This window comes from Cynocephalus volans, chromosome 9 (genome assembly GCF_027409185.1).
Source record: "Cynocephalus volans isolate mCynVol1 chromosome 9, mCynVol1.pri, whole genome shotgun sequence".
NCBI lineage: Eukaryota > Metazoa > Chordata > Mammalia > Dermoptera > Cynocephalidae > Cynocephalus > Cynocephalus volans.
This window is the reverse complement of record NC_084468.1, coordinates 42,540,833-42,568,155: the sequence shown is the minus strand read 5'-3', so window position 1 is coordinate 42,568,155 and position 27,323 is coordinate 42,540,833. Positions and strand designations below refer to the sequence as shown.

The 27,323-nt window shown below is 37.9% G+C and overlaps 1 protein-coding gene across 1 annotated transcript in view; it reads left to right on the top strand.

Moving 5' to 3' along the window:
- Positions 1–27,323, top strand: part of CORIN (corin, serine peptidase) — a 252,898-nt gene that overhangs the window by 26,466 nt on the left and 199,109 nt on the right. The window contains 2 exon segments of the mRNA XM_063108597.1: positions 11,090–11,234; positions 26,398–26,598. Of these exon segments, the coding sequence (XP_062964667.1) occupies positions 11,090–11,234; positions 26,398–26,598 (346 nt within the window).

Below are 27,323 nucleotides of genomic sequence, written 5' to 3'. Positions count from 1 at the left end.
GTTGATTTGGGATGTCTTTTTCTTTTTAATTGTTTTTCTTTTAAACATTGTAACCAAATCTTTTGTGGTAGGACAGATGGTCATTGACTTCTGCCATAATTTTGCATGTAGTCCTATCTATTAAAATGGGCATTCTCATTTTGGTTAAGAATATTTTGATACTATGGCTTGGTAGTATCATAAACTTCATAGCAATAAATAGAACTTTAGCTAAATCCACCAGATTGGTGTATGAATTAGGATAACCTTTGGCCAGCAGTGTTTGTGCACCTAAAATTCACAGACTGTGTTGAACAACAATCCTGTATTATACAGAATTTCATGATTGTATTTAAAAATACAATAACTTGGTATTCAAGAAAATTCATGATATACTGTCACATTATACAGGTAGAATTAACCTTCACGTTTAAAAATACTCTGCTAATCAGAAATAGTTCATATGCCTGATCTTTGATTGTAATTTAGACAAATCCTATTTGAAATAAAAATATCAGCATATCTTCATGTCTGATTATTGTATCTTAAGATACAAGCTGATGTTAGTCTCTTTGTAGACAACATCTTCAGTGAATATTATCACATCCAGAGCTAATATAGGCTAAGGATGGCACATGTTTAGCAAAACCTTAGGATGGTCAGGAAGTAGTTTTTTGTTTTGTTGTTTGTTTCTTTTTAGATTAGTCTTTTGATTGATTAAATATGAACTTGAACCTCATTTCTGTTTCAGTCTTTACTATTGAAAATTACCTTTCTTACACTATCTTACTAATCAGAATGATATTCACATTTTTTAAAACTGACAACCAAGGCCATTCTCAGGCAAAATATTCTAAGCTATAGCGATTGTAGCAGATTTCACATTTTTCCAAATTCCAAGTCATTCTCTGGCAATATTTTATAAATTTAATTCTTAATAATTTGCTTATTTTCCTACCATTTTTCTATTTCTCCAAACGGTAGGAAATAAAAACTTTTGCAATTGAAGGCTCCAGGTTTTTAGGTGTTATTAGATAAGGTTTTTTAAAAGATAAATTGAAGTAGAGAATCTAGAAAAAAAATGAAAAACACCACAGATAGCCATTATTTACCAAACCTATCTCTATTGTTCAGCTGCAGTGAGTTGGTAGTCCCTCTGTTATTCTATGTCTGACCTGGGAGGAGGTACAGAGCATGGAGGCTCAGGAAAAAGTCTGTTTCTTACCCCCAAGGAGGCAGGCGTACTAGAAATGGGTGATTTGAAACTCTTCTGTGAGGGCTACAAGGTCTGGACCCTCATAGGGTCTGGGACATTTGGAATCAAACCTGCATGACTGTAGGAAAAACACAGTCTGTCTTTCTGTCTTTGTGGGGACAGAGCTAGAGAGTGGAGAGCATGTTTCAGCAAGCTTGGGAAGCCATGGAATTAAGAATTCCATCTAGAATTAAGTCAAATTAGAAACCATCGGACCTCTAGTCACTGGGTTTCAAAAAAGGGATTTGGGTGACTGAGGATAGCTTTATAGAATCTACCTTCATTGTTTATTACCTTCTTCTTATTAAATTGCTCACAAAGGGCTTCACAGTTCTCATCTATAAACAGGTAAATTAATAATATCCATTCAATAGAACTATTGTGAGGATTAAGAACATTTCTTCTTATTACTGCAGTAATTAATCACACATTAGCAGCATTCAATTGCTTGTGTTTTTAAGACTCTTCTGACAGTGGGAGGGCATATTTTAAAAAGTTTATTAATTTATCATTTTAAAGATATATGGAGTGCCTACTATGTGCCAGGCCCTTTGTTAAGTGCTGGGTTACAATGATGTGCAAAACTCAACATGGTTCCTGGCCTCATGGAGCCTATGGTCTAGCAGGAATAACCAACATAATCTAAAATAACACAAATACATGTAAATTGATAAAGAGAAGAAAGGCCAGAAATAGTCATGGAGTCATGAGTTGATATGCAAAGGGTAAGCTCTGAGTGGCAGGTTGGAAGTTAGAGGGAGGCCACTGCAGATACAGAGTGCTTATGAGGAGATGGAGATTGACAGGTGGCAGGAATGTAGAGGAAGACAGAGAGAGAGAGAGACCAAGAGTGGTGTGCAATGGGCCTGAGAGGAGGTGGGGCCAGACCTAGAAAGGTCTGTAGATCTTGCTGCTCAAAGTGTGGTCTGCAGACCAGAAGCAGCATCATCATCTGGGAGCTGGAAGGGAATGGCCCAGACCTCCTGGTCGGAGTCTTCTCATGTGATTCACATGCACACTGAAGTTGGAGGGGCGTTGTGGTCTGTACTTTGTGAGGGAAGTTGGTCTTTGTCTCTAAAGTCTCTGGAGTGTTTTAAGCAGGGAGGTGACACATCCAAATGTGCATTTTGAAAAGATCACTTAGGCTACAATGTGGAGATTGGAAGGGATCAAGGGAGGATGTGGGGAAACCAGGTAGGAGATTGCTGAAGTAGGTAGAGAATATGGGGGTTTCTGAGAGGACTGCAAGATGACCTAGTCCTGCATTTTAACCAAGCTTGCTTTCTTATTGTTTGCTTTCGTTTAACCCTTGCTTGAAAACATTTTTGGCTACTGTATTAGTCCATTTGTGTTGCTATAACAGAAATGCCTGAGAGTGAGTAATTTATAAAGAACAAAGGTTTATTTGGCTTACAATTCTGGGATAGCTGCATCTGGCATGGGCCTCAGGCTGCTTCTACTCATGGTGGAAAGCGGCAGGCAGCTGGTGAGTACAAGCAGATCACATGGTGAGAGGAAGCAAGAGAGAGGAGGTGCCAGAATCTTTTAAACAACCAGCTCTTGCAGGAACTTATAGAGTGGGAACTCACTCATTAATCCCCCCAGCTAGGGAGAGCATTAATCCATTCATGAGGGATCTGCCCTCATGACTCAAACAGCTTCCAACACTGTCACATTGGGGATCAGATTTCCACATGAGTTTTGGCGGGACAACACATCCAAATTCTATCAGCTACCACACTGTATTTAATAATTTGTAGTTGAAAATTGCTAAGTTGTAATTGATTAAGTGGTAAACCATTTCTTCTGAATTTATCCTGACTGAAGACTTAAAATGGCACGAAGCTTCAATCAGCAGGAAATAATCCACCATGGCCACATTGAGTAGCTGTTATTCTGGTCAAAAGCAAACAAACTTGAGTTATACTGCTTAACACTAAAATCCTAAAGGCATGTTTTTTAAAGAGAGCTTTTAATTCCCACCCCCATTGCCCCCATCAATAGTAAATATATCAAAAACCCAAAAACCTTTCTTGGAATTTTTTGCTGGCCTTTGATTGTGAGTCATTCATTCATTCAAGATGCATGTATTTGCTCTTATCCTGCTATGCTAGGCCCTTTAGTTGCCTAAGAGTATAAAATAATATTCCAGGCACATGCTAAAGCTATTTGTTGAATTAAACATGTTTCCTCCAGAAATTATAATTTAGAAATTTTAGCATGTATGTAAATGATCATGACCTAGGGTAAAGGGTGATAAATGTCATACTTCAATTAAAATATCTTTAGCTGCAAGTAATAGAAAATTCAGGTCAACTGATTTAATAAGAAAGAATTTATTTTTTACCCATGTGAATGTAAACTGAAAGTAAGTAGTGCAGGGCTTATAGGGTAGCTTTACAAAGTCAGGTTCCCTCTTTTTTGCTACTCTACCATCCTCTGCATGTAACTTTTACTTCTGGGTCTAAGATGGTTGCTTAAGCTCCAGCTATTACATCCCTGTTCCAGCTGGCAGGAAAGAGGAAGGGAGTAGAAGGACAATACCTCTCCATTTGAGAACACTTTCTGAAAGTCACACTTGCCACTTCTAGTTTTATCCCAGAATCAACAACTTACCCACATAGACTCACTTAGCTGCAAGAGAGGCTGGGAAATGTGGTCTTTATTCTAGATAGCTATAAAACTTTGGCCTCCTGAAGGCTTTCTGAAGGAGCTGCAATATGAATTATTTCTTTTAGGATTTGGGCTTACAGAGATAGATGTGGGAGAAATAAATAATCAAGAACTGCGTTTTCCAACCTGTGTGCTGGCATACCCCAAGTTGCTGTGGAACTCATTGGGCTGTGCTGGATACTTTAAAGTTTTGAGGGAAATGCAGCCATAATTAACATTTTTTTGGTCACCAAATGAAATATTAATTTGAGGTGGTTCATGGTTTCAACATTAGATCGTGCTATATCCCATTTGATGTTGTCCTATCTTCACAAAGCTGGGTTCTTGGCAGCTGCTGTGCCAAAAGTTGTACCATGCAAAAACCCATGTGATGCAGGCAGAGAAGGTGACAGTGTCCCACTCGATTTGGGTTCTAAGGCTGGAGGAGTGGTGCAGTCCCAACAGGTGCACGCATCCCATCAGCATGCAACTGTGGTTATTTAAGGATGACACGAAAATATCTTTTCTTTCAATTTATGAGTATTTTTTCAAATGACTACCAAGTTTTAAGACTTAAATGTTTATAAAATTGTTGGACCAAGCTACATAATAAATACATGGAACTGTTAGACATTTCTTTTGGCCTATGGTCACTGTGAAAAAATTACAGAGACTCTGAAGGAGCTGGGAAGCCAGAATGTCTGAGAATCTCTGATCTAGGGGGCTAATAGAATTACAAGACCACTTCTTTTCTTGTTCTTAACATGGTGGTATTCAAAATTTTTGTCTGTTCTAAAATCAAGTACAATTTACTTTTTAAGACAAAAAATTTTCTAATTGACTTCAAAGCTCATAATAGGAAGTATGAGTATGAAATTGTGTTAATAGGCCTTGTAAAAACAGATTTATTAATTTTAGTATCATTTTCCTGAAAGGAATCAAGTGTGATATTTTCTCTATGAAAATATCTCACCTGATTTTAGTATTGTAATATTTATTATTATTATTTTTAACTTCCTGTCAAATACATTTTTTACTCCAAGGATATTTTGATGATTTGGGAATAGGCTTTGTCAGGCATATATTGTTAAAAAAGATGTAGTTCTTTGCATAATTATGTACAGAGTAATGTTTGTTTAGGTGATTTAATTCATTCATTTACCCAATGGGAGTTTGTTTATCCCCTCCTGCCTGTGTGCAAATGCTGTTCCAGAAACTGTATTCACTGACGAGAGAGGGGCAATATTTGCATATGTAGTAAGAGATATGCTGAATTAGTATTATTTGTGCAATGATTATGTTTTCACAGAAGCAGGAAAAAATTGTACTTTCTAGCTCTATAATCTTAAGTGTATTTGTTGGTTTCTATAATGCATGTTGCAGTACAATTTCAGCAAGAATATCTCTGACGCTTGAGCTTTCCTTTCTTTATCTAATGTAACACATATAGTCTTGATCAATTTTTCTTCTATATTGAAGATTATTTTCATCTTACAATCTTTTCTCAACTAACCATTCATTACAGCAGCAATTAGTCAATGTTGTCTGCCAATTTGCCACCTGTACAATTATTTCAGATTTCACTAAGGGCCCTGATGAAAAGATGAAAATGTGATTTTCTTAAAAGAATTATATTTTAGTTTGGTTATTATATTAAGCATACAGACTTAAAAATACTCATTTATTCAAATATACATTGATACACTATATCAGGGGTTGGCAAACTTTTTCTGTGAAGTGTTAGATAGTAAATATTTCAGGCTCTGCAGACCATATGATCTGTGTTGCTGTTGTAGCAGGAAAGCAGTGTAGACAAACATAAAATGAATGAACATGGCTGTATTCCAATAAAACTTTATATACAAAAACAGGCTGTGAGCTGAGTTTGGCTTCTGGGCTGTGGTTTTCTGACCCCTGCTCTGTATAGTTAAGATATGAAATTTATCATGTGGGTGAGTTCAACTGATTAAAAAATAATTTTCACTTGTTTTCTTTTGGGCTGAACTACTGCTTTGTTGTAACCTGGTTGTTAGGAGCAATTCCCACCTCTAAAAATTCTGTGGGCAAACTTCTTAGAGAGGTATCTAAAACCCTTAGTCAAATATTTCTGGTTCATTGGCTCTTTGACAAGTGCTAGCCCCTGGCCTTAGGAGTGATTCTCCTGTCTGAGGGATTGACAGGCATGTATCTCCTTGTTAACAAATAGTTTCTGCTGTTTGCAGCTGTGGAAGTATTCTCAAGAATGCACCATGTTGATAAAGTCAAATGCTGCATGAAGATAAAACATGATAAAGACTAATGTACCCAAAATGTCAACTGTGACTCCTTGACCTTTACAATATTAATAAGATGAACTTGAAACTCTATACCATGTGGAAGTTCAAAGCTCCCCCAAATCTCTCCCAATCCTCTGGGTGCAAGGTTTTTGTGATCAGCTCTGGTTCCAGGCTGTTCATCCCATAATTAGTTCAGCTTTTGGATAATTTTTCATATTGTCTTTTCTCATCATCCAATGATACACACCTCTTTCTCACTGTGGCTGTAGTGTGGAGAACAGATTAGGGAGTGCAAAGATGGATGTAGGTAAACCAGACGGAGGAGGTATTTGCAGTATTCCAGGAAAGCCATTGATGGTCATTTTTATTAGAATGTAGCATCTATGAGGTTGGAGAGTTTTGCTTTGCACATTGATATATCCCAGTGCCCAAACAGTGCCTGACACGTGATAGGTGCTCAATTACCTTTTGCTGTGACAGGGAGCCGTGGAAGAATACCAGATGTGGGGATGAAGGTTATTTACTTCTTGGGTTTGAGGTACTACTGCAACATTCAATGAGGAGATATCGAGTGGCCAGTTGTGTTTAAAGGACTGAAGCTCAGAGGAAAGATCTGTGCTTGATATTTAAAGATGTAAGTCACCTGTGTAGGGCTGGCAACTAAAGCTATATGTGTGGATGACATTGCCTGGGGAGAGAGTGAATGTAAGAAAAGAGCCTACAGCAAGTGAAGGAATGAGCAGAAAGGTAGGAGAAAGAGATGTTAAAGGAAGAGAGTGCTTCAAGAAGGAGAGAGTGGCTAACTGGGAATTTGACCTCTCAAATGATACTGAGATGTTCTTACGATGAAGACTGAAGATGTCATTTGGATATAGCAACACGGAGGTCAGTGGTGACCATAGCAAAAATCCTCTTGGTGCAGTGACGAAAATAGGTACCGAATTGTCATGGCCACAGTAGTAATCAGTGAGAAAATGTGAACAATACATATCAATAACTCAGAGCATTTTGGATGAGAAAAAAGGAGAGATACATCAGTGGCTGGAGAGGTTTAAGGATGGATAAAAAAGTAAGAAAGACTTAAGCTTGGTAAAAAAGTGATGACAGTGACATGGAAGAGAGAGAGGGAGGTGTGTGTGTGTGTGTGTGTGTGTGTGTGTGTGTGGAGAGAGAGAGAGAGAGAGAGAGAGATTGGATATATACTTAAAAGGAAAATGTAAGATTCCTGAGAAGAGAGCAGGAGATGGAATTTGTAACCAAAGTGGAAGGATTAAATAGGAAGGACAGCTTCTCTATCGCAACAGGAGAGAAGGGGGCATAAATGAGCAGGTGTGTAGGTTTAGATTTAGGAAGACGAGGCAATTCTCATGTGATGGTTTTTATTCTCTATGGTAGGTTCTCTTCTGAGAGTGAGGGCAGAAAGAGTGGGAGGATGTAGTTTGAAGAGAAGGGAGAAAGTTTTAAATCAGCAATCAAGTAGTCTTGTTGGGTGACTTATCACAGCCACATTCAACTGACTGGGTGCAAATACAGAGAAAGAAGATCGTTGTATTCATATGGTGTTAGCTTTTACAAGATGGGTGAGAAAATCCAGAGGGGTAAAGAGGTTTAGGGCATTAGCAGGAGTATCATTGAAATAATGATCCAAAGACTCTGAAGTTTTGCAGGGAAATGAAAAAAGGCGAGAATTGACAGACTGGGGCAAGAGTAGAGAGATAAATGGAGAGTAGGTCCCAGTAGAGTCAGAGAATGGCTGTCATGAGAGTAGTTGGGTCAGCAAGCATAATAGAGATAAAAATGTAGAAGAGAAGGATGAGACGGCCTCCCAGTGGAAGCAGATCAGCTCAAGAAAACATCCTAGTTAGGAGATTGTACTGGTGTATTTTATAGATCTCGATATGGCAGATTAAAAAAATGTCTGTAGTTCTTAAGATATAGGAAGTGAGTTTTCACCAACAGGATTAGTAAAACATAAGAATTATATGCTTTAAAATTTGTGCAGGCCCAATTCAGATGCATCATCATTCCCTTCCCCAAACGTGGAACGCTGTGCCTGTGCTCAGCTTGCAGTTTCAAGGATAAGGAGGGTAGATTCAGGAAGAGGGATGCCATCTGAAGAGAGGAGTGCTCAGAATTCACTGAAAGGAAGCTCAGGGATTGTCCTAGTAGTTGATTTAAACTGGCATTATTCATTCGACAGTGAAGTCTGCAAGTGACATTATGTTCAGAGGAAACTCAAAGGACCTCTGAAAAATGCAGCATTTGTGGCAAAAGTCCTAAGTGGCCATGAGTACAAGAAGAAAGTTATGCAGTCAGGAAGAAAATGTTGAAATATTGAATTTCTTCTAAGAATTTCTTCCTCCCATTCCTTTGAAAAAAGCAATTTCCTAGTCACTGGAGAAAATATTTGGATTAATTATGAATTTCGTTTCTGCAAGTCAAGCACTTGTTAATATGTATTTTATAAGACATTGAACCTCTAGCACTTTCTCCACTGACTCTTTACTTGTGAAATACTAAATGGGATGGATGCAGGTACTTCAAAAAGTTCATAGAAAAATAAAATTAAAAGATAATACAAAATTTCCATGAACTTCTTGAAGTATCCTCATATTTTGCTACAGGTTCAGATAGCAATGAACCATTGTGAATCTTCAACTCAAGAAGATTTTTTATCCCTGCAATGTTTTTGTGACCACCTTCGCAAAGAAACCTCTTCCATTGTTATAGAAGCCAAAGAAAGTTCATATTTCCTTACCTGTCTGGGTATATTTTACTACTCTTTTTTTTTTTAAACCTATAATAGGATTTTTCAGAGATACTTTTTTCAGAATTATGGCTGGTTCAAGTGCTGCTATCTACAATAGCTTATCTGATTCTCTGACAAGAAATAATATTCCTGTCTTTTGAATTCCTATAGCACTTTAGCTATAAGTCTCATAGTGCTTGCCATTTGCTACTTTGAAATATTGTTATATTATTAATGTACATACCCCATCTCTCCTATAAGACTGTGAGATTTTGAGGGACAGTTGATTTGAAATCATTGTTATATCCATCACTCTGCTTATCGTAATTCATAGGTGTTTAATAACAAACTGTTGAGTAAGTGATATATAGGTTGATCCTGTCACTGTCTGCTGGCTTCCAGTCCCATACTTGTGTTTTCACAGATGAACATAATCTATAAGCCTGAAAGGGCACCACCTATTCAATACTGGTGCCATAATCGATGTGCTGTTGCAGATCTTATATTGTATCGTGCAAGTGCTCTGTCTACTTGAAGATCAATTGAAAATTTACTCTAAATGGTTTCACATTGGCTGGTAGCTTAAACCAGGTATGGAGGAAATGGGTAAGTAAAGACATTAACCTAGGAAATAAAGCCTTTCTCAAGTTAACATCCTAAGTCTTTCAAATAATGTCTCTCATGGAGAATTCTTTAAATTATAGAAGGTATCATCATGTTATGCAGTGAACACTGCTTGCAATATGTGCTAGTGAACAAGAATTGATTCTGAGGTAGGCAGAATGCAGCAGAAATGGGTTATCACATATGCCTTCCGATTCAGAAGAACCCATCAAAATTGCCTTTTTATTTATGGGAAATAAGTGTTGGTCAGGAAGTTTTCATAATATTACAAAACGATTCTGTTAGAACAACATTTTGATTATGATAAGACTATATGCCAAAGGTCATTCATTTTTTTTAAAGTTAGGTATTTATTACAGAGGCAGAACCAACAAAACCCAGTAATGTGTGGCATGGGGAGATGATGGAGAAGTGAGGACTCTCTGGGTTATTGGCATTGTGGAATTTCTGTGAACACAAATATGGAAGTCAGGAGAAGAACTAGTTTGAAGGTCAGGAGAGAGAAGGAGATTGGTTTTGATTTTGGACTTGCTGAGAAGAAGTGCTGCTAACCACCAGACACTGGAAATATGATATAACTTGAAAGGAAGGTCAGAACTCGAGAGAAGTTCAGGAGACAGTTACACAGAGGTTCAAACTATATGTAGTTCAAGCTCTGAAGCTATCAGAGGAGAAAATACAGAGTCTGAAGTGCAAGAGAAAACCGTGCGAAACACCTTCACTAAGGGGACTAGAAGAGTTGCTCATAGTGCCTCAAAGCATTTTTAGTACCATCTCAGACTTCTGTTGAAAAAGTCACTGCTCTAAGCTAGCCATGTGTAATAAATGAGTTTCCACACATTGTTACTGTGAAGAGATTGAACTAAGCACAAGGTAAGGCATCTGAAGACAAGAACTTTATCTGCACCGTCACTGTTGTCCCTTATCATCCTCTCTTGATGGATGGGCCACAGGGGCAGTGTGGACAGCCGAAGATGTCCTCTGAGCTCTTAGCGTTTAACTGGCAAACAGGGCAGGTTCTTTCTCACTGTCTACTTGTCACTAAATACATGGTCAGTAATAGTGAACCTTGCTGAACTATAATGGGCAAAAACTTATTTTTTCCAGATTCATGCTGATTTGTGATAGGACTAATGGGACAAACAAGAATCAAGTCTGGATATGCCCTGTCTACACCTGCTTACTATTAGTACTAGGTAACCTTTGCTTTTAGCTTTGGGCCAGGGTGAGTTCTTGCCATGGTAATTCATAGTCCTTTGAAATAATACCAAATGGGCAAATACATTAAAAAAATCAAGATGGAATATTATTAAAAGTTCACGTCCTCCTGAAAAAATGTTGATTTGCTCTTCTGAATGTAGATGTACACAGTTCTTTGTTCCTCTGTTAGTGTGATTTGGTGACTAACCTCATTTCATGGTCTAAAGTACACGCAGTCAAATCTTTTAGGATTGCTGCTGCTCTGAATGGATAGCTGTAATCTAAAATTTCATACCATATATTGAATTGCTTTGTAATATTAAAACCATATTTCACTTCCCTCTCTTGCTTTAGGTCTTGGGAGCTGATGACAATAAAATGGGTGACGGCTGCTCTCCAAAGTTGGCAACAACTAGTCTTCTCCGTTTCCTATTGCTGGTCCTGATTCCATGTATCTGTGCTCTTGTTGTCCTGCTGGTGATCCTACTTTCCTTTGTTGGTAGGTGATGCCATTATTAGAGAAAAATGAAGTTCAAATTAAAATTAGCAAGATTTATAAGAGTGATTTCTACTTAGTGATTACTTAACCTAAAGTGACAAATCAATGAGAGGATTCTCTGTTGACCATCTTATGCAACCTCTAGTTTCAGTCACTATAAGCTCTCTACTGGTTATTATTATTAATATTAATTAACAAACTAATTAAGCATAAACATTTAAGGAGTGATTACAATAGTAGGTATTTTGAAAGTCCCTGAGAACTCAAAGATGGTTAAATTTCTTAGGAGCTCACAGTTGAGAGGAAGAGATGATTACCGGGCAAGGCAACACATTTTGAAAATAGAGGTGTGTGCAAGGTGCTTGAGGGCAAAGAAGGTTTCACAGGGGAGTTAACATCTTAACTTTGGAATTGAGTTAATAGAAATTCAGGTTACAAGGTACAGGGTTCATATTGGGCAGAGAAAATAGCAAGTGTGAATATATAACCTCAAGATGGAGTTAGGAACTTAGGAAACTGGGTGAAAATTTGGCAGTGGTGGGAAATGCAGTTAGATTGATAAAGTCCAAATGACACAGGATCATGCATGTCATATGAAGGAGCTTGGGCTTTGGCATTTAGATCATTGGTTTTCAAACTCTATTCCATGGAATTAAGGTTCTAAGGAGGAGGCCCAAGGACTGCACGAATATTTGTTTTGACTTTCATTTTAAAAATTAGATCTCAAAAATACACTCAACTAATTATTACATACCAAATTTTAACCAAGCAGTGACCAGCAACCAAGTAAAATATGCTGACAGGTTAATTCATTTGTATTAGTGTCTTGCTATCACTCCTTAAAGGAATGATATCCTATGATTGAAAGGCGAACTGTTGTGTAACAATGACAATTGGTAGCTACCTAATGATACGGATCAGAATTTTTTGAATATTGTGCAATCAAATAAAATAGATATATGTGCATACTTAGAAAAGTTCATGGAGGGCCGGCCCGTGGCTCACTTGGGAGAGTGTGGTGCTGATAACACCAAGGCCATGGGTTTGGATCCTTATATAGGGATGGCTGGTTAGCTCACTTGGGAGAGCATGGTGCTGACAGCACCCAGTCAAGGGTTAAGATCCCCTTACTGGTCATCTTAAAAAAAAAAAAAAAGTTCATGGAAAAATTTGTATTAACTTGGTTTTTATTATACATACATGCATACATATGAGGTACAGCATTGATTTTCAATAATTGTGTACAATGTGTGGTGGTTAAATCAGTATAGTTACCTTATTCATCATTGCAATATGCAATCATTCTTTGTGTCTGTTGACCAATTCCTCATTAGCCCACTTCTCTCTACCCCCCTCTCCTTTTCCACCTCTAGTTTTCTAAAAGTTCAATGTATTACTGTGATTGTTGTTTCTTTCTTTCTCTCTATCTCTCTTTACTGTTTGATTATTTATGGATTCAGCTCCCAGTTATAAGTGAGAACATGTGGTATTTCTCTTTCTGTACCTGGGTTGTTTCACTTAGGAAAATTGTCTCCAGGCTCATGCATGCTGTTGTAAATGGTAGAATTTCATTCTTTTTTATGGCTGAGTAGTATTCCATGGTGTATATATACCACAATTTCCTTATCCAGTTATCTGTCGATGGACATTTAGGTTGGTTCCATTGCCTAGCTATTATAAATAGAGCTGCAATAAACATGGGAGTGCAGGTAACCTTTCAACCTGATGTTTTCCAATTCTCTGGATATATCCTCAGCAGTGGGATTGCTGGATCATATGGAAGTTCTATCTGTAGTTGTTTAAGGAACCTCCATACTGTTCTCCATTATATCTGTACTAATTTACAGTCCCACCAACAGTGCAGGAGGGTTCCTCTCTCTCCACATCCTCATCAGCATTTGTTATTCTCTGTCTTTTTGACAATGGCCAGTCTGATTGGGGTGAGGTGGTATCTCAAAGTGGTTTTGATTTGCATTTTCCGTGATAATTAGTGATGTTGAACATTTTTTTCATATGCCTGTTGGCCATTTGTATATCTTCCTTTGAGAAATGTCCATTCAGCTCCTTTGTCCGTTTTTAAATTGGATTACTTGTTTTTTTGCTGTAAAGTTGTCTGAGCTCTTTGTATATTCTGGATATTAATCCCTTGTCAGATGCATATTTTGCAAATATTTTCTCCCATTCTGTAGGATGTCTTTTCACTCTATCAATTGATTTTGCTGTACAGAAGCTTTTTAGTTTGATATAATCCCATTTGTTTATTTTTTCTTTTGTTGCCTGTGCTTTTGGGGTGTTATTCATAAAGTCATTGCCCATTCCTAAATCCTGGAGCATGTATTATCTTTTAGTTATATTTTTTTCATGAACTTTTTGAAGTACCCTCTTAAATAGCAAGATGATGCTGATCTAATTGCATTACCAATGATTTTGAGTTATTTTATTTCGCCAGAACTACCTGTTATTTTCTCATTGAGTGGTTTATAAAAGTTGTACATTCAGAACTTATAATGTAAATTAATCCCAATAAAATACTGCTCATATCTATGGGTAGGTATTAGGCTCTTATATGATATTTATTTGAAAGTAATATTTATCTGCTACAAAAATGCTTGAAAACCACTGCTCTGAGTGGTGGATTAACATTGGAGAATCTTACCAAGAGAGGAAAAATTTGATCATATTTGTGTTTGCGAAAGACAGTAGAATTAGATACACTACTGAGGATTGAAGGCAGAAAGAAATGAAAGAACGGAGACCAGTTTGAGGCTCTGCCTCTCTTCTAAGTAAAAGGTGATGAGGGTTTGAGATAAAGCAGTGACTGGAGCATTAAAATCAACAGAAATCAAGACTGATGGGATTTTGGTGCGAGGGTGAGGAAGGAGTCATGGCTGACTCCTGGATTTCTGGCTTGGGTAATCAGGCTGATTTTGGTGCCATTTGTTAATGGAGGGGGTAAAGGTGGAAGAGTTGGAGGCAGGTAGGTGGAGGGCAGGTGGGAAGTTCAGTTTGTAAGATAGAGATACCAAGTACAGAGCAATCATAGTTTAAGTGCATTTAGCTTGAATAAATTCAACAGTGCAGTCTGGGCCAAGAAATGGAGGTATATAAGATTTCCAACATGTTTCCTTCCCTGCTGGGAATTTCAAGGGAAATTGTGACTGAATATGATTTTTGGCTGCTGGGGTGACTTCAGAATTCAACTCACGCCCCACTGCTACAGGTCTGAGGCTGGAGCTGGAGGCATCCAGAGGGAAGCTGAGAAGGCAGCCCTGGCTGCAGTTGTGGACGTGGGAGTCTCAGTGGTAGTTGAAGCAGTGGGAGTCGATGACCTGTGAAGACAAAATGTGTTGATTAAAAGCTGAGGGCAAAGCCCTAGAGGATGCTAGTGTTTTAAGGGGTAGACAAAGAAAGAGGAGGGAGCAAGAGGCTCAGGAAGAACAATCAGAGAAGAAGAAAAGGAACACGAAATGCTGGTTTCACAGAAGCCAAGGGGGCGAGATACATTGGAGGTCAGAGGGTGACCAAGTAAGAGTAGGACAGAAAAAGTGGCTCAGCTCAGGAAGACTGCAGTTTTTCCATTGGAGTTTTATTCTCCTCTCTCTCTGTGCAGTCAACTGTGGCCTGCTGTCAGGTAGAAGGCGGTAAACAACTCTATCACTTTCTTCGTCCAAGAGTCAGCTCCCCTCCAGAGCTGGCCTGCTTTTCTTCCCTCTCCAGTACCTTTTGGTAATTGCTTTTTTTGCTATTTTGTCCAGAATTTATAGTTGCTGTCTCTGGAATGATCTGTCTGGTAAAAGATTCCTCAGTCATACCACTGTCATTTTTAAAAGGCTAACTCTCATGATACTCTATGTTCAATGGTTTACACACATTGAATAATATTTCCTTTCATTCTCAGGGTCCACGTTAATATAAAATTAAGCACTTTAAAGTACCTCAGTGCTTAGAGGCCTCTGAGCAGAGGGTAGAGGAGGGATGCTATTACAGCAGTGATTTAAGTGGATGGTTTTTACTTATTACATTTTTTCTTTTACTTTTTACAGCTTTATTGAGATTTAATTCACATACCACACAACTCAACCATTCAAGGTGTACAATTCAATGGTTTTTAGTATATTTACAGATAAGTGCTGTTACTGAGCTAGTGCTCACTGCCCGATGCACGTAGAAACCAATACTATGGCACTGGTTTTTGAGAAAAGTCTTTACTGCCAGGTTGACTGGAATGGAGACAGGAGGAGGCAAGGCTCAAATCTGTCTTTCTTGTCTAGGGTCTGGGCATGTTTCAAGAGGTCAGGAAGCAAGGAAGTTTTGAATTAGCAGTTTAATTAGTCAGTGCATGGGATCTTACTTATTGTAGGATTTCTCACTTCAGAATTGGCTCTGGTGGTTAAGTTTCCAGGTTTTTTGGTTCTATTGGTGGGAAACTTTGTTTCTGTAGTGCTCAAGGTCATGACTTTCCTCTCCTGTGTATGTTCAGTGGGTTTCCTGCAAAATAACATGCTAGTACAAAGTGAGACCACTGAAAACAGTTATGCGGTTTCAGTACAACCATCACCACGATCAGTATTAGAACATTTTTATAAACTCAAAAAGAAACCCTCTACCCTTTAGCTACCACCCCCTCTCTCCCCAACTTCTCATGCCAGCCCTAAGCAACTAATCTATTTTCTGTCTCCAAATTTCCTTATTCTGGACATTTTGTATGGCCATATGTGGTCTTTTGTGAATGGTTTCTTTCACTTAACAATGTTTTTCAGGTTCATCCATGTTGTAGCATGTGTCAATACTCTGTTTCTTTTGATGGCTGAATAATATTCCATTGTACAGAAAAGTCACGGTTTGTTTATTCATTTGTCAATTGATGGATATTTGGGCTATCTCTATCTTTCGGCTGTTATGGGTATTTCTGCTATGAGTATTCATATATAAGTTTTTGTTGGGCATATATTTTTACTCCTTTTGGGTGCATACCAAGAGTGAAATTTTGTACCATTTATGGGATTGTAACGACACTTAAATGCTGTTTTGTTTATATGTAGGCAAACTTGAGAAAGTGGGGGTTTCCCCACATGTCTTCAAAAGCACTCTTTTTATAAGTCCTGTATATGAAGACTTGATATTGCCATTTTGAAGTAATATTGCCCCCCCCAATCCCCTATTTTATAACTGAGATGTTTGTTGTTGTAATGAGTGACACAACCATTTGATATCACTTTTAAAGAAACCTCATTAAATTCTGCTTATTATAGAACTGCAAGGGGAGCAGTTTGCTGAAAAGTCTCAGGCTCAGACTGGAGTTTCCACATAACCCAGGTATACCAGATCTCATGAGACCTGGAAGTCAACAATTAAAACCTGATCTGCACAAAAAGCCTTCCCCAGGGAATCAGCAGCAAAGCAGCAATTTAGCTCAACCACAGGGCTCAAGTGCTGGTCTCCACAGAAAGTTCCCTCATTTTAGAAGTAAGCAAAGGTCAACAAATTAGTTCCACTGCAGAGTTTAAGTAGTGGGAACAGTGAATAATCCAACACAGAACTGAAAGAAAAAACAAAAACCCCACAGATCAGAGAAAGTTCTGATATTAACCAGTAAAGGTCTAACACTACCAAAGAATACCTATTAAACCTAGAAGGACTGGAAGCCCCCTGGGCTACTAAGCCAGGGAGGGAGGGGGGCTGGGGGCCTCAGCCATGCTCCCTGACACCCACAACCAGCCCAGTGATGACCACCAAGCTGCCTCAGGAAGTACCCTGGGCTCCCAAACTAGGATGGTGGTGGGCTGGGGGCCTCAGCTGTGCCTCCTGACACCCGCACCCAGCCCAGTGATGACCACTGAGCTGCCACAGGAAGTGCCCCGGGCTCCCAAGCCAGGGCAGTAGGGGATCGAGGGCTTTGGCCATGACCCCCAACACCTGTGACCAGCCCAGCGATGACCACCAAGCCACTGCAGGAAGCACCCTGGGCTCCCAAGCTGGGACAGTGGGGGGCCTAGTGCTTTGGCCACACCCCCCTGACATCTGCATTCAGCCCAGCAATGACCAAGCCAACTCTGGAAGCTCCCTGGTCTCTCTTGCAGGAATGAGGGGAGTGCCAAAGGCCTCAACCATGCCCCCCCTCCTTCCTCCTTCTCCCACCTTATTTTCTTCCTGCTTCCCCTCTCCCCCACCCACCCAACTACTCTGCAGCAACAACTTAGAATGTAAAAACAGATGGAGCTGGGGACCAGCCCCTCTTCCTGCAACCAGGCATGACGCCGCTGTCATGGGCCTGCCTGGGGTCCTGAGGCATGAATCCGGTGATGACCCCTCTTCCTGCATCCACACATGCTGCCACTAACTCGGGGCCCACCCAGGGTCCTGAATCACAGAACCAGGGCCTGACTCCTCCTCCTGCAACCAGAAACACCACTTCCATGTGGGTGGCCCATATCAGCCACCACAATAGCCACAGCTGCTGCAAAAGCAGTTAGATGCCACAACCACCATGCAGATGGCCCACCAGCCATTGAAGTGCACTGACACAAGGAGAGTCACCGGCAGAGACCAAAGAAAAGAAGAGGATGTCTCTCTCTACAAGGCCCATTCCAGAGTGACAGAAGAAGTATCTGTTCTATGATAATAGTGGGAGACCTGAACACACGTGTCTGAGCACTGGACAGATCACCTAGGCAACAAATCAACAGAGCAACCATTACTCTTTCAGAAGGAGAGAAGAAATCTAGGGTTATCAGAGGTGGGAGGGGAAGGAATGGAGGATGGGGAGAGATTGGACAAGAGGCATAAAGAATAGAGGAAAGAAGTATATATAATAATGGTAATTTAAAAATAAATAAAATAAAAATATTCTGTTTGGTTTGAGTTTATAACTCCATGCTCATTCAAAGTTTTGTAATTATGTCTGTGTACATTAGGGTTGCTGGGATGCCAATTATGTATAAAAGGAGCCCCAGCCTTCAAAAGGCAAAGAGATAATAATGAGAGGATTAGTGACCAGGAAAAGATAATAGAAGCCTTATACTTACGAACACGTATATCTCTAATTTTGTCTGTTTTGATTTCTCTCATGCATAAAGTCAAGACGGTAAAAAGATTTCAGAAGATAAGAGAGTTGGACCTCATCGTATAATTATTTTAGTAGCAGACTATAGAAGAGAGAAATAGCAAATTGTTTCTCACCCCAGTCCCTAAACTGCGCTGGAGCTAGAAAGGTTTAGTTTAACTTGGTTTTGTATTTCTAAACTTGGTAGATAGTCTGAATTGTCCAAATGGTTCCAAAAATTTGGACTCTAAAGTAAGGATTTAGGTTTTTGGAAGAAATTGAAAGGGAAATTGAAAAGTAAGAAAGTTACAACATTGCATCCAGGTTTTTATTTCTTTAGTTACAGTCTAGTACTGATGGGCCATATGACATAGAAGAAAGAACATATAACTTGGTATTAGAAGACCTGGGTTTAGGGTCTTACTCTTCCATTAACTAGACATGTGACTTTAGGTAAGATGTTTACCTCCTCTGTGAGATGGAGAATGTAATTTTTTTTCATTTCACAGAATTATGGAAGTCAAGTGAAATAATATTTGTGAAGGCATTTTTAGAAATAAAGTTCATTACAAAAGTAAATAATTGGTTTTTATTTGCTTGTGAATAATTATTATCAGATAGTTATTTTAATAAATAGTCTTATTATATTCAATTAACAATTGACTAAGTTTTTCTCATTTTAACTCTATATGTAAGAACTAAAACCTTTGTGCTATGACCCATTGTCATAGCAATCCCATAACCCATAACCCCATATCCCCACTACCGAGCCATTGCAATATATTCTAATTACCCATAAAGTAGCGAGGAAGAAATAAAGTTGACCAACTGTTGGATTTGCATCATGATGGCAAGTTTCACATGACTTTTATACTTAGGTTTTATGATTAGGCCTGGGACTTACTTTAGAGGATAATTCACTGCTTATAAGAAGTAAACTTGCAACAATTTGTACTGCCATCACATGACTATAAGAGCAGGTTATGCTATGGAATACTTTATCAGAGATTGAATTGATAACTGCCTTAAACTATACACGCACACACACACACACACACAATTAGTTAATATATATTATACATATTATATATTATAATATTTAAATATAGATATATATTATAATGTAACATTTAAAGTAAAACATATTTTGATACGTTGAGAAACATTGAAGATAAACACAATTCTAGCTATAACTTGATTTTGTTCAATGCAGTGTGCTATAGACATTGGGCACAGCACTGAATAAAGCCTACCCTCAGAGACTCCCTAGTTTGGTGAGGGAAGAAGACATTAAACAAATGATCACATCATTAATTACAGCAGAGGTCACTGCAATGTGGGAAGAGACAACGTACTAAGAGAGCTTGTGATGGGGGACTGAACCTGAGCTGCGGTGAGGGAAACTTCCCCGCAGCAGTGGCACTGTGAACATGAAACCCACAATGAGGATGTTAATGTAAGGGAGTGATAGGGCCTGGTTATGGCATTTATTTATTTATTAAACCATACAAAAGCTATGCATATTAAAATTATAACAACTTATTGAGTTTGGAGATCAATATAAACCCATGAAACCATCACCACAGTCTATGCCATAAACATATATCCATCACCTCCAAAATTTTCTTCCATCCTCTTTGTTAAATATTATTATTATTTTTTTATGATAAGGATATTTAGCACAGGATATACCCTCAATAAATTTTTAAGAGTATAGTACAGTATTGTTAAGTATAGACACTATGCTGTACAGTAGATCTCTAGGACTTACTTATCTTACTTTACTGAAACTTTATACCCTTTGATACCTTCCCATTTCCCCTTCTCCACCTCTGGCAATCGCCATTCTACTCTCTGCTTCTGAGTGTGACTATTTCAGATTCCTCATGTGAGTAGGTCATGTAGTATTTGTCCTCTGTGTCTCGCTTATTTCACTTAGCATAATGTCCTCTAGGTTCATCCATGCTGTCACAAATAGCAGAATTTCCTTCTTTTAAAAGGCTGAATAATATTCCATTGTACGTGTACAAGTGTACCACTTTTTCTTTTTCTTTTTTTTGTCTTTTTTTGTGACCGGTAAGGGGAGCGCAACCCTTGGCTTGGCGTCGCCCACACCGCGCTCAGCCTGTGAGCGCACCGGCCAACCCTATATAGGATCTGAACCAGCGGTGGGAGCGCTGCTGCGCTCCCAAGCGCCGCATTCTCCCGAGTGCACCACGGGCCCCCACATTTTCTTTATCCATTCATCTGTCAATGAACAATCAAGCTGCTTCCATGTCTTGGCTATTGTGACTAATGTTGCAGTGAAGGTGGGAGTGCGGATATGAGATACTGATTTCAATCCCTTTGGATATATACCCAGAAATGGGATTGCTGGATCCTATGATAGTTTTATTTTCAATATATTGAGAAACCTCCATGCTGTTTTCCATAGTGGCTGCACCAGTTTACATTCCCAACAAGAGTATACAAGGGTTCCAATTTCTCCACATCCTGATCAACACTTATCTTTGTTTTTTCTGATAATAGCCATTCTAACAGATGGGAGGTGATATCTCATTGTGGTTTTGATTTATATTTCCCTAATGATTAGTGATGTTGAGCTCTTGTTCATATACCTGTTGACCATTTGTGTGTTTTCTTTGGAGAAATGTCTGTTCAGATCCTTTGCCTATTTTTAAAAATTGGGTTTGTTGTTGTTTTTGCTATCTAGTTATAGGAGTTTCTCATATATTTTGGATATCAACCTCTGATCAGATATATGGTTCACAAATATTTTCTTTTATTCTGTAGGTTGCCTTTTCATTTTATTTTTTTTTCCTTTGCTATGCAGAGCTTTTTAGTTTGATGTAATCCCACTCTTCTAATTTTGCTTTTGTTGCCTGTGCTTTTGATGTCCTATCCAAGAAATCATTGCCACTAGGATAAAAAAGAATAAAATACCTAGGAATAAACTTAACCAAAGTTAAAGAAGTCAAAAGTCAAAGTTGGTGAAAGACTTGTCCACTGAAAACTAAAAAATACTGATGAAAGTAATTTAAGCAGATTCAAATAAATGGTAAGACATTTAGAGTTCATTGACTGGAAGAATTAATATTGTTAAAATGTCCTTACTACCCAAAATAATCTATGATTTCAATACAATTTCTAGCCAAATGTGTCGTTTTTCAAGAAATAGAAAAAACAATCCTAAAATTTATATGGAACCACAAAAGACCCTGAATAGCCAAAGCAATTTTGAGCAATGAGAACAAAAGTAGAGGTATCACACTTCTTGATTTCAAAATACATTACAAAACTACAGTAATCAAAACAATATAGCACTGGCCTAAAGGCAGACATTTGACCAATCAACAAAATATAGACCCAGAAATAAACATATATATATTTATTTGTTTCTGTGTGTATATAGATATGGTCATCTGTTCTTCAGTAAGGTTGCCAAGAATTTGCAATGGGGAAAGGATACTCTCTCCATCAAATAGTGTTGAGAGAACTGGATATTCATATACAAAAGAATGAAGTTGGACCCTTATCTTACACTGTCATACAAAAATCAAGTTAATATGGTTTAAAGACTAAAGCAAGACCTGAGACCATAAAGCTCCTAGAAGAAAACATAAGGGAACAAAGATTTTTTACATTGATCTTGGCAGTGATTTCTTGACTGGGACTTTTAAGTGTTGAAATTGGTGGAGTATCTGGCAGGAAGTCCTACAAATGTGTAAGGTATGGTCTGACTTAATTTTTTCCCAACTATTATTCATCTAATTTAATTTCATTAAAGTTATGGTTCAAAAGCTCTCATTAGAATGCTTCCAACTTTTTCTTTCCCAGGCCATTGAAGACTTGATTTCAAAGGCTCTTCTACTCATCCACTCATTCATATGTAAAATAAATTGTCTTTGTTTTAGCTGTAAGCTTATGAAGAATGGCCTAAGGTTACCTTTCTAGTTTTCTTAATACTGTGAAAAGTCTATGCATGGATTGTTAATTTTCTAAAGAAATAAAGAAGAAAAATTATAGTGAAATGGACAGTAGAGACTGTATGATAAACCATCCATTTTTCTTAAACTCAAGATATTCCCCCAAAATGACTTTTCCTGTCAAAAAAGAGCTGGAGATCACTGAATTTAAATACAATTTTTCTCTTAGCAAATTTCTTAGCAGCTTGTGACTTTTACAAGAATTTGACATTATAAGAATATAACTTGTAATGTCATATTTTGGATATCATTTTAAAATAAAGAACCTCCCAGATCGTTATTTTCTTACACCAAAAATTTAAGATTTTCTATGATCTTTCATGATCTCACTCCACATTACTCACTGAAGTCTTCAAATTCTTTTAATACTTCTGCCTTTCTGGTGTGGATTCATCAACATAGGGTTTCCAAATGTGAGAATATTTTTTTTCTGTGACTACTTAGGCCTGAGGTTATGTGTGATGTCTAAAGCTTTTTGAAATGGTAGTCTAAAGCTTCGTACTCAAAGTGCGGTCCTTGGACTAGCAGCATCAGTGTCACCTGGGAGTTTGTGTGAAATGTAGACCCAGAATCTTGGCTCCACTCCAAATGCTGAATGTACATTTGAACAAGATCCCAAGGTGATTACTATGCTTTGATTGGTCCCCTTCCCACTGCAATCGGATCATCCCCTTTCTCTTCTTTTCATACTACTATATCTTTTCTTACTACCCTGTTTTTTTTTTTTTTTTTTTTTTTATCCAATGTGCTGCATTTGAAACCAGAGTGTATTTGAACAGGACTTTAAAATAAAGAACAGTGCTTTCTCTCTGTGTTTGTTTACGTCAATTCCTGATGAGTATTTCCATTGCTAGTTGGTGCCAGAGATGCTTTCTTCTGTTTAGGTGTGCTGCCCAGATATAATCTTGCTCAGTGTTGGCTAATTCTTTCTTCTCGAAGTGGTCTTCAACTTCGCCTGCTTAGCATTACTTCTGATTGTCCTACTGTTTCACTGGCTGCTCCTTCTCAGTTTCCCTAAGCTCATCTTTCTCTACCTATCCATTAAAAGTCAGGGTGTCTGTCCTAAGTGCTCTTATCACTTTACACCCGTTCCTTTCTTGGCAGCATCATCCATTTCCATCACTTCATTCATCATTCATACATTCAACAAATATTTATTGAGGCCTGCACTGGTACTAGGCACTCTGCTGGGTGCTGGAGATACAGATGTGCATGAAATGGATAATTCCACTTGAATGGGATTCAAGATTCTTAATCACATCTGCAATGTCCCTTTTGCTATGTAAGGTATGTAAGGTACTATTTTCATAGATTCTAGGAATTAAGATATGGACATCTCTGGGAGAGCATTATTCTTCCTACCCCTATGCCCAATCTACTCATTGTAAGGAATCAGTAAAGTCTGGCTATCTTATCAGACTTGCAGACTGGTTCTTAAACATTATTGTTTCTTGTTATAAAGCTGAAACACTTTTGCACTATACAACCTTTATACAATATGGCCTTTTATTAATAGCTTAGCATGAAAGGGCCATAGTTCTTTCACTACAAAAGTCAGTTAAGTGATTCACTTTAGAAAATTAGCCATTTTGTGATGCTGAGATGCACTTACAGTAAAAGGAAATTGGTATTTATTTAAAATTACTTTAGTAGCTCTAAGAAAAACAATTTTACTATCATTACTTTCATTGTGTAGTAATGACTAACAGTTATTGAGAACTTACTATGTGCCAAGAGCTGTTCCAAGTGTTTATATATGTATTGACTAAGTTGATCCTAATGACCAGCCCCATGAGAGAGGTACTTTTATTTTCCTTATTTTATGGCAGTTGAAAGTTTGCCCAAAGTTTCAGGGATACTAAGTGGTAAAGATGGGATTTAAACCCAGGTGATCAGGCTGTAGAACCTGTACTTTTAATCACAGCACTATAAAACTAGGAATGTAGAAAAAGATGGGGCAACATTAGAAGAATGAATACTACTTTGGGTTAATAGCTCTCAGCATTTTTACAGCTCAACATGGTGTAGCTTGAGAGTGTATAGTCTTGAGTCCTAATTCTTGCATTTTATATAAAATGTGTAATAGATAGCCTGCTGTGTCGGAAACTGGTTGGTTTCCAGAAATGCTTGAAAACAAATTGTTCATTGAGTTCAGGCTTTTAAAGACATGTCCTCTACGTTTGTCTTCTCTCTCTCTCTCTCTCTGTCTCCTTCAAAAATATACTGGAACATCAGCTACAGCAACTATCATATATTATCTTTCTCTCTATTCTGCCAAATTGCTTTGATACATAGAGTTTAAGAGCAAGGTAGCTGCCTTTTTAAAAGAAAGTTCTTTTCTAAGTCAGTGTTTTCTAAAGGGTTCAATGTTTCAAGGAACTTCTTAGGGTAAGCATGTTATGAACACCTTCACCACTGTGGTTAGGTTAAAAAGATAAGGGAAAGATTATTAATAAGGCTAATCATTACAAACAAATGTTAAGAACAGCTGTTGAAATATTTCATACGATAAGGAACTCATTTTAAGAAAATTACTTAGTTGTATAACCATGAGGAGTTGACATTTACTAAAATTATGTAGACAGAGCTGGATGCTCACTCATAGGTTTAGCATGATAAATAAATCAATGGGCCTTCTGTGTTCATTATAGGCACATAAGTGGAAATATCACGATATGTAAAAAATCTCCTTATGCCAAAATAAGCAAGTAAGAGAGCAACTAACAAATGGATGAAAGTAAAATGATATCTAAATATTTCTATATGAATGAAATGCATTTTATATAGCAATCAAGCCTATACACAAATTTATTTTTATCTAGGATAAATTCTAAATCACTTTAAAAATCAGAAACAATGAGGTGAAGCTCTTCATTTCACCTGCTGCATTTGATATTTACTCATAACCACACAGTTTGTGGAGTGTGCTACCTGCATCACACGGTCATGATTGAGCTTTTATGCGCCAATGTTTTATTTAGAATCCTTTAGCAGATGAAACCATTGACCATAGTTAGCGAGAAAACAGCTGCTTTTCTATTTTGATTTGTAGTTAATATTTTCCAAGTGTCAAGCACATGTAGAGAAATTTTTTCCATAGACTTATATTGAACAATTTATTTATATTTCTTTTATTTTTAATGATCCATGAGACTATTTAGAAGAACGAAATCCAGTTAGAGCAGTCACTGTAATTTTCTTTTAAAATTTCCCTTGGGTATTTCTATGGATAGATCAATATCATACTCATTTATTTTTGTGGCATGCTCCACTACACAGTTACATTCTGGAAACACATTCTGCTGTCTATTTTGACTGTATTAAAAGAACATAATCATTTTCAAAGTTTTCAAAAGTTTCTGCCTAAAGACAAAGCTGGGTGATTCTCAGTCATCCTAGGTTTGGCTCTTTATTTGTCAATAAATGAATATTTTGAGTAAGTGACCAGTTGATAACCTCAGTCAAATGACTATTTCTTATTTCATAAAATTATATTTTGTAGCTTCTGGTCAAAAGTGAAGATAATTTTGTTTCTTCTTTTAGTTTGTGCTGTAATTAGAGTTTTATGGTTTCTATGATATAAATCTCAGTGAATATACAAACCCTGTTATTTATATATTATGCATAGTTTCCTGAAATTTAGTGTAAACTATGGGGAAATACAAGGCTGAAGCCAAGCAGGCATCATTGTGTCCCTTGGTGGCAAATATAGAGCCAGGTAGAGCATGTGTCCTGGGTCCTTGGTAGTATACAAGGATGGGTGAGACTGAGGAACTGAGAAAGCAGGAAGGAAACTCTGTAAGATCCACCTCATTTTACAACTATTTGTGGTGAATCCAGGTGAGGTAGAATTGCTCTAAATTCTTTGGGCACTAGGAAACCTAGATGGAAGACTCAGTTTCTAAACCTTCAGCCCTTGAGAAAGCAGTAGTTTCCTCACAGGGCTGTGTGATTTGTGGCAGAAGAGAAACTGTACTGGTTGTCCCTATGAAGGAGTAGTTGTGGCCATAATTTTTCTTTTTGTGTTTGCCTAGATGGAATGATGTGGGAAAGTAGCTCTAGAGTTTTCTTAATATGTTTTTAAAAATAAATACTTCTAGTAATGTTTTAAAATATCTTTTCTTTGGTCTTTCAGGAACATTAAAAAAGGCCTATTTTAAATCAAATGAGAGTGAACTTTTGATCACTGATGGTGAAATCCAAGGGTCTGATATTATTCTTACAAATACAATACATGACAAGAGCACTGTGGCATCTACTGATCATCACACCCAACCCATTCCAGCCTGGACCACAGATGCTTCTCTCCCGGGGAACCAAAGTCACAGGAATGCAAGTAAGTCTGAAGATGCTGAATGCAAGTGGCTTTTTATGTTTATGGAACCCATAGGTAGATTTTTAAGTGCAGCCAACAATACTCTTAATTCACAATCCCTTGGTCACAGAGGTAAATCTTCAGTAAGCCTGGCTAAATGCCCTCTTTTTCAACATGAAATGCCACCAGCTCAGCTGTTCAGGAAGGGACTGAGTAAGAAATTAAAACGAATCAATGCCATTCAATATTTCTGAAGTGTAAAAGTTCATACTGCTTGCCTCAATGTATGAACTTGTATTGATTTGGTAGTGGTTCACCTATGAAGACTTTGTGCTTCTGTTTTCAAGTTTTAAGTTACTTATTTTGAGATTCAGTTAACTAAATAACTTGATACTTATTTTGTTGTTGGCCCTTTGTTGGAGGGATCCCAATTCAATAGCAGGATGCCAAGTGATTTAACGGGAACAATCCCCCAGCTGCTTTTGAGGTGTGTTCTTTTTTATCTTGCTTTCCTCTTCCTCTTTTATGGGCTGTGACATTTACTTTACCTGTTGGTGACTGACAAATAATCACACCTTGAGAAAAATGGCATGTGCGAAACTCTTTTGCATGAGGACAAAGCGATAGATTTATTAGTCATTCCAGAAAAAGAGCTGGCAGAAAGAGAGAAAAGACAGAAAGTGTGGACATGGGGCTGGTGAGATGGTGGCAGATGACATGCTCTGGGATGTGACTCTATCCCTTGA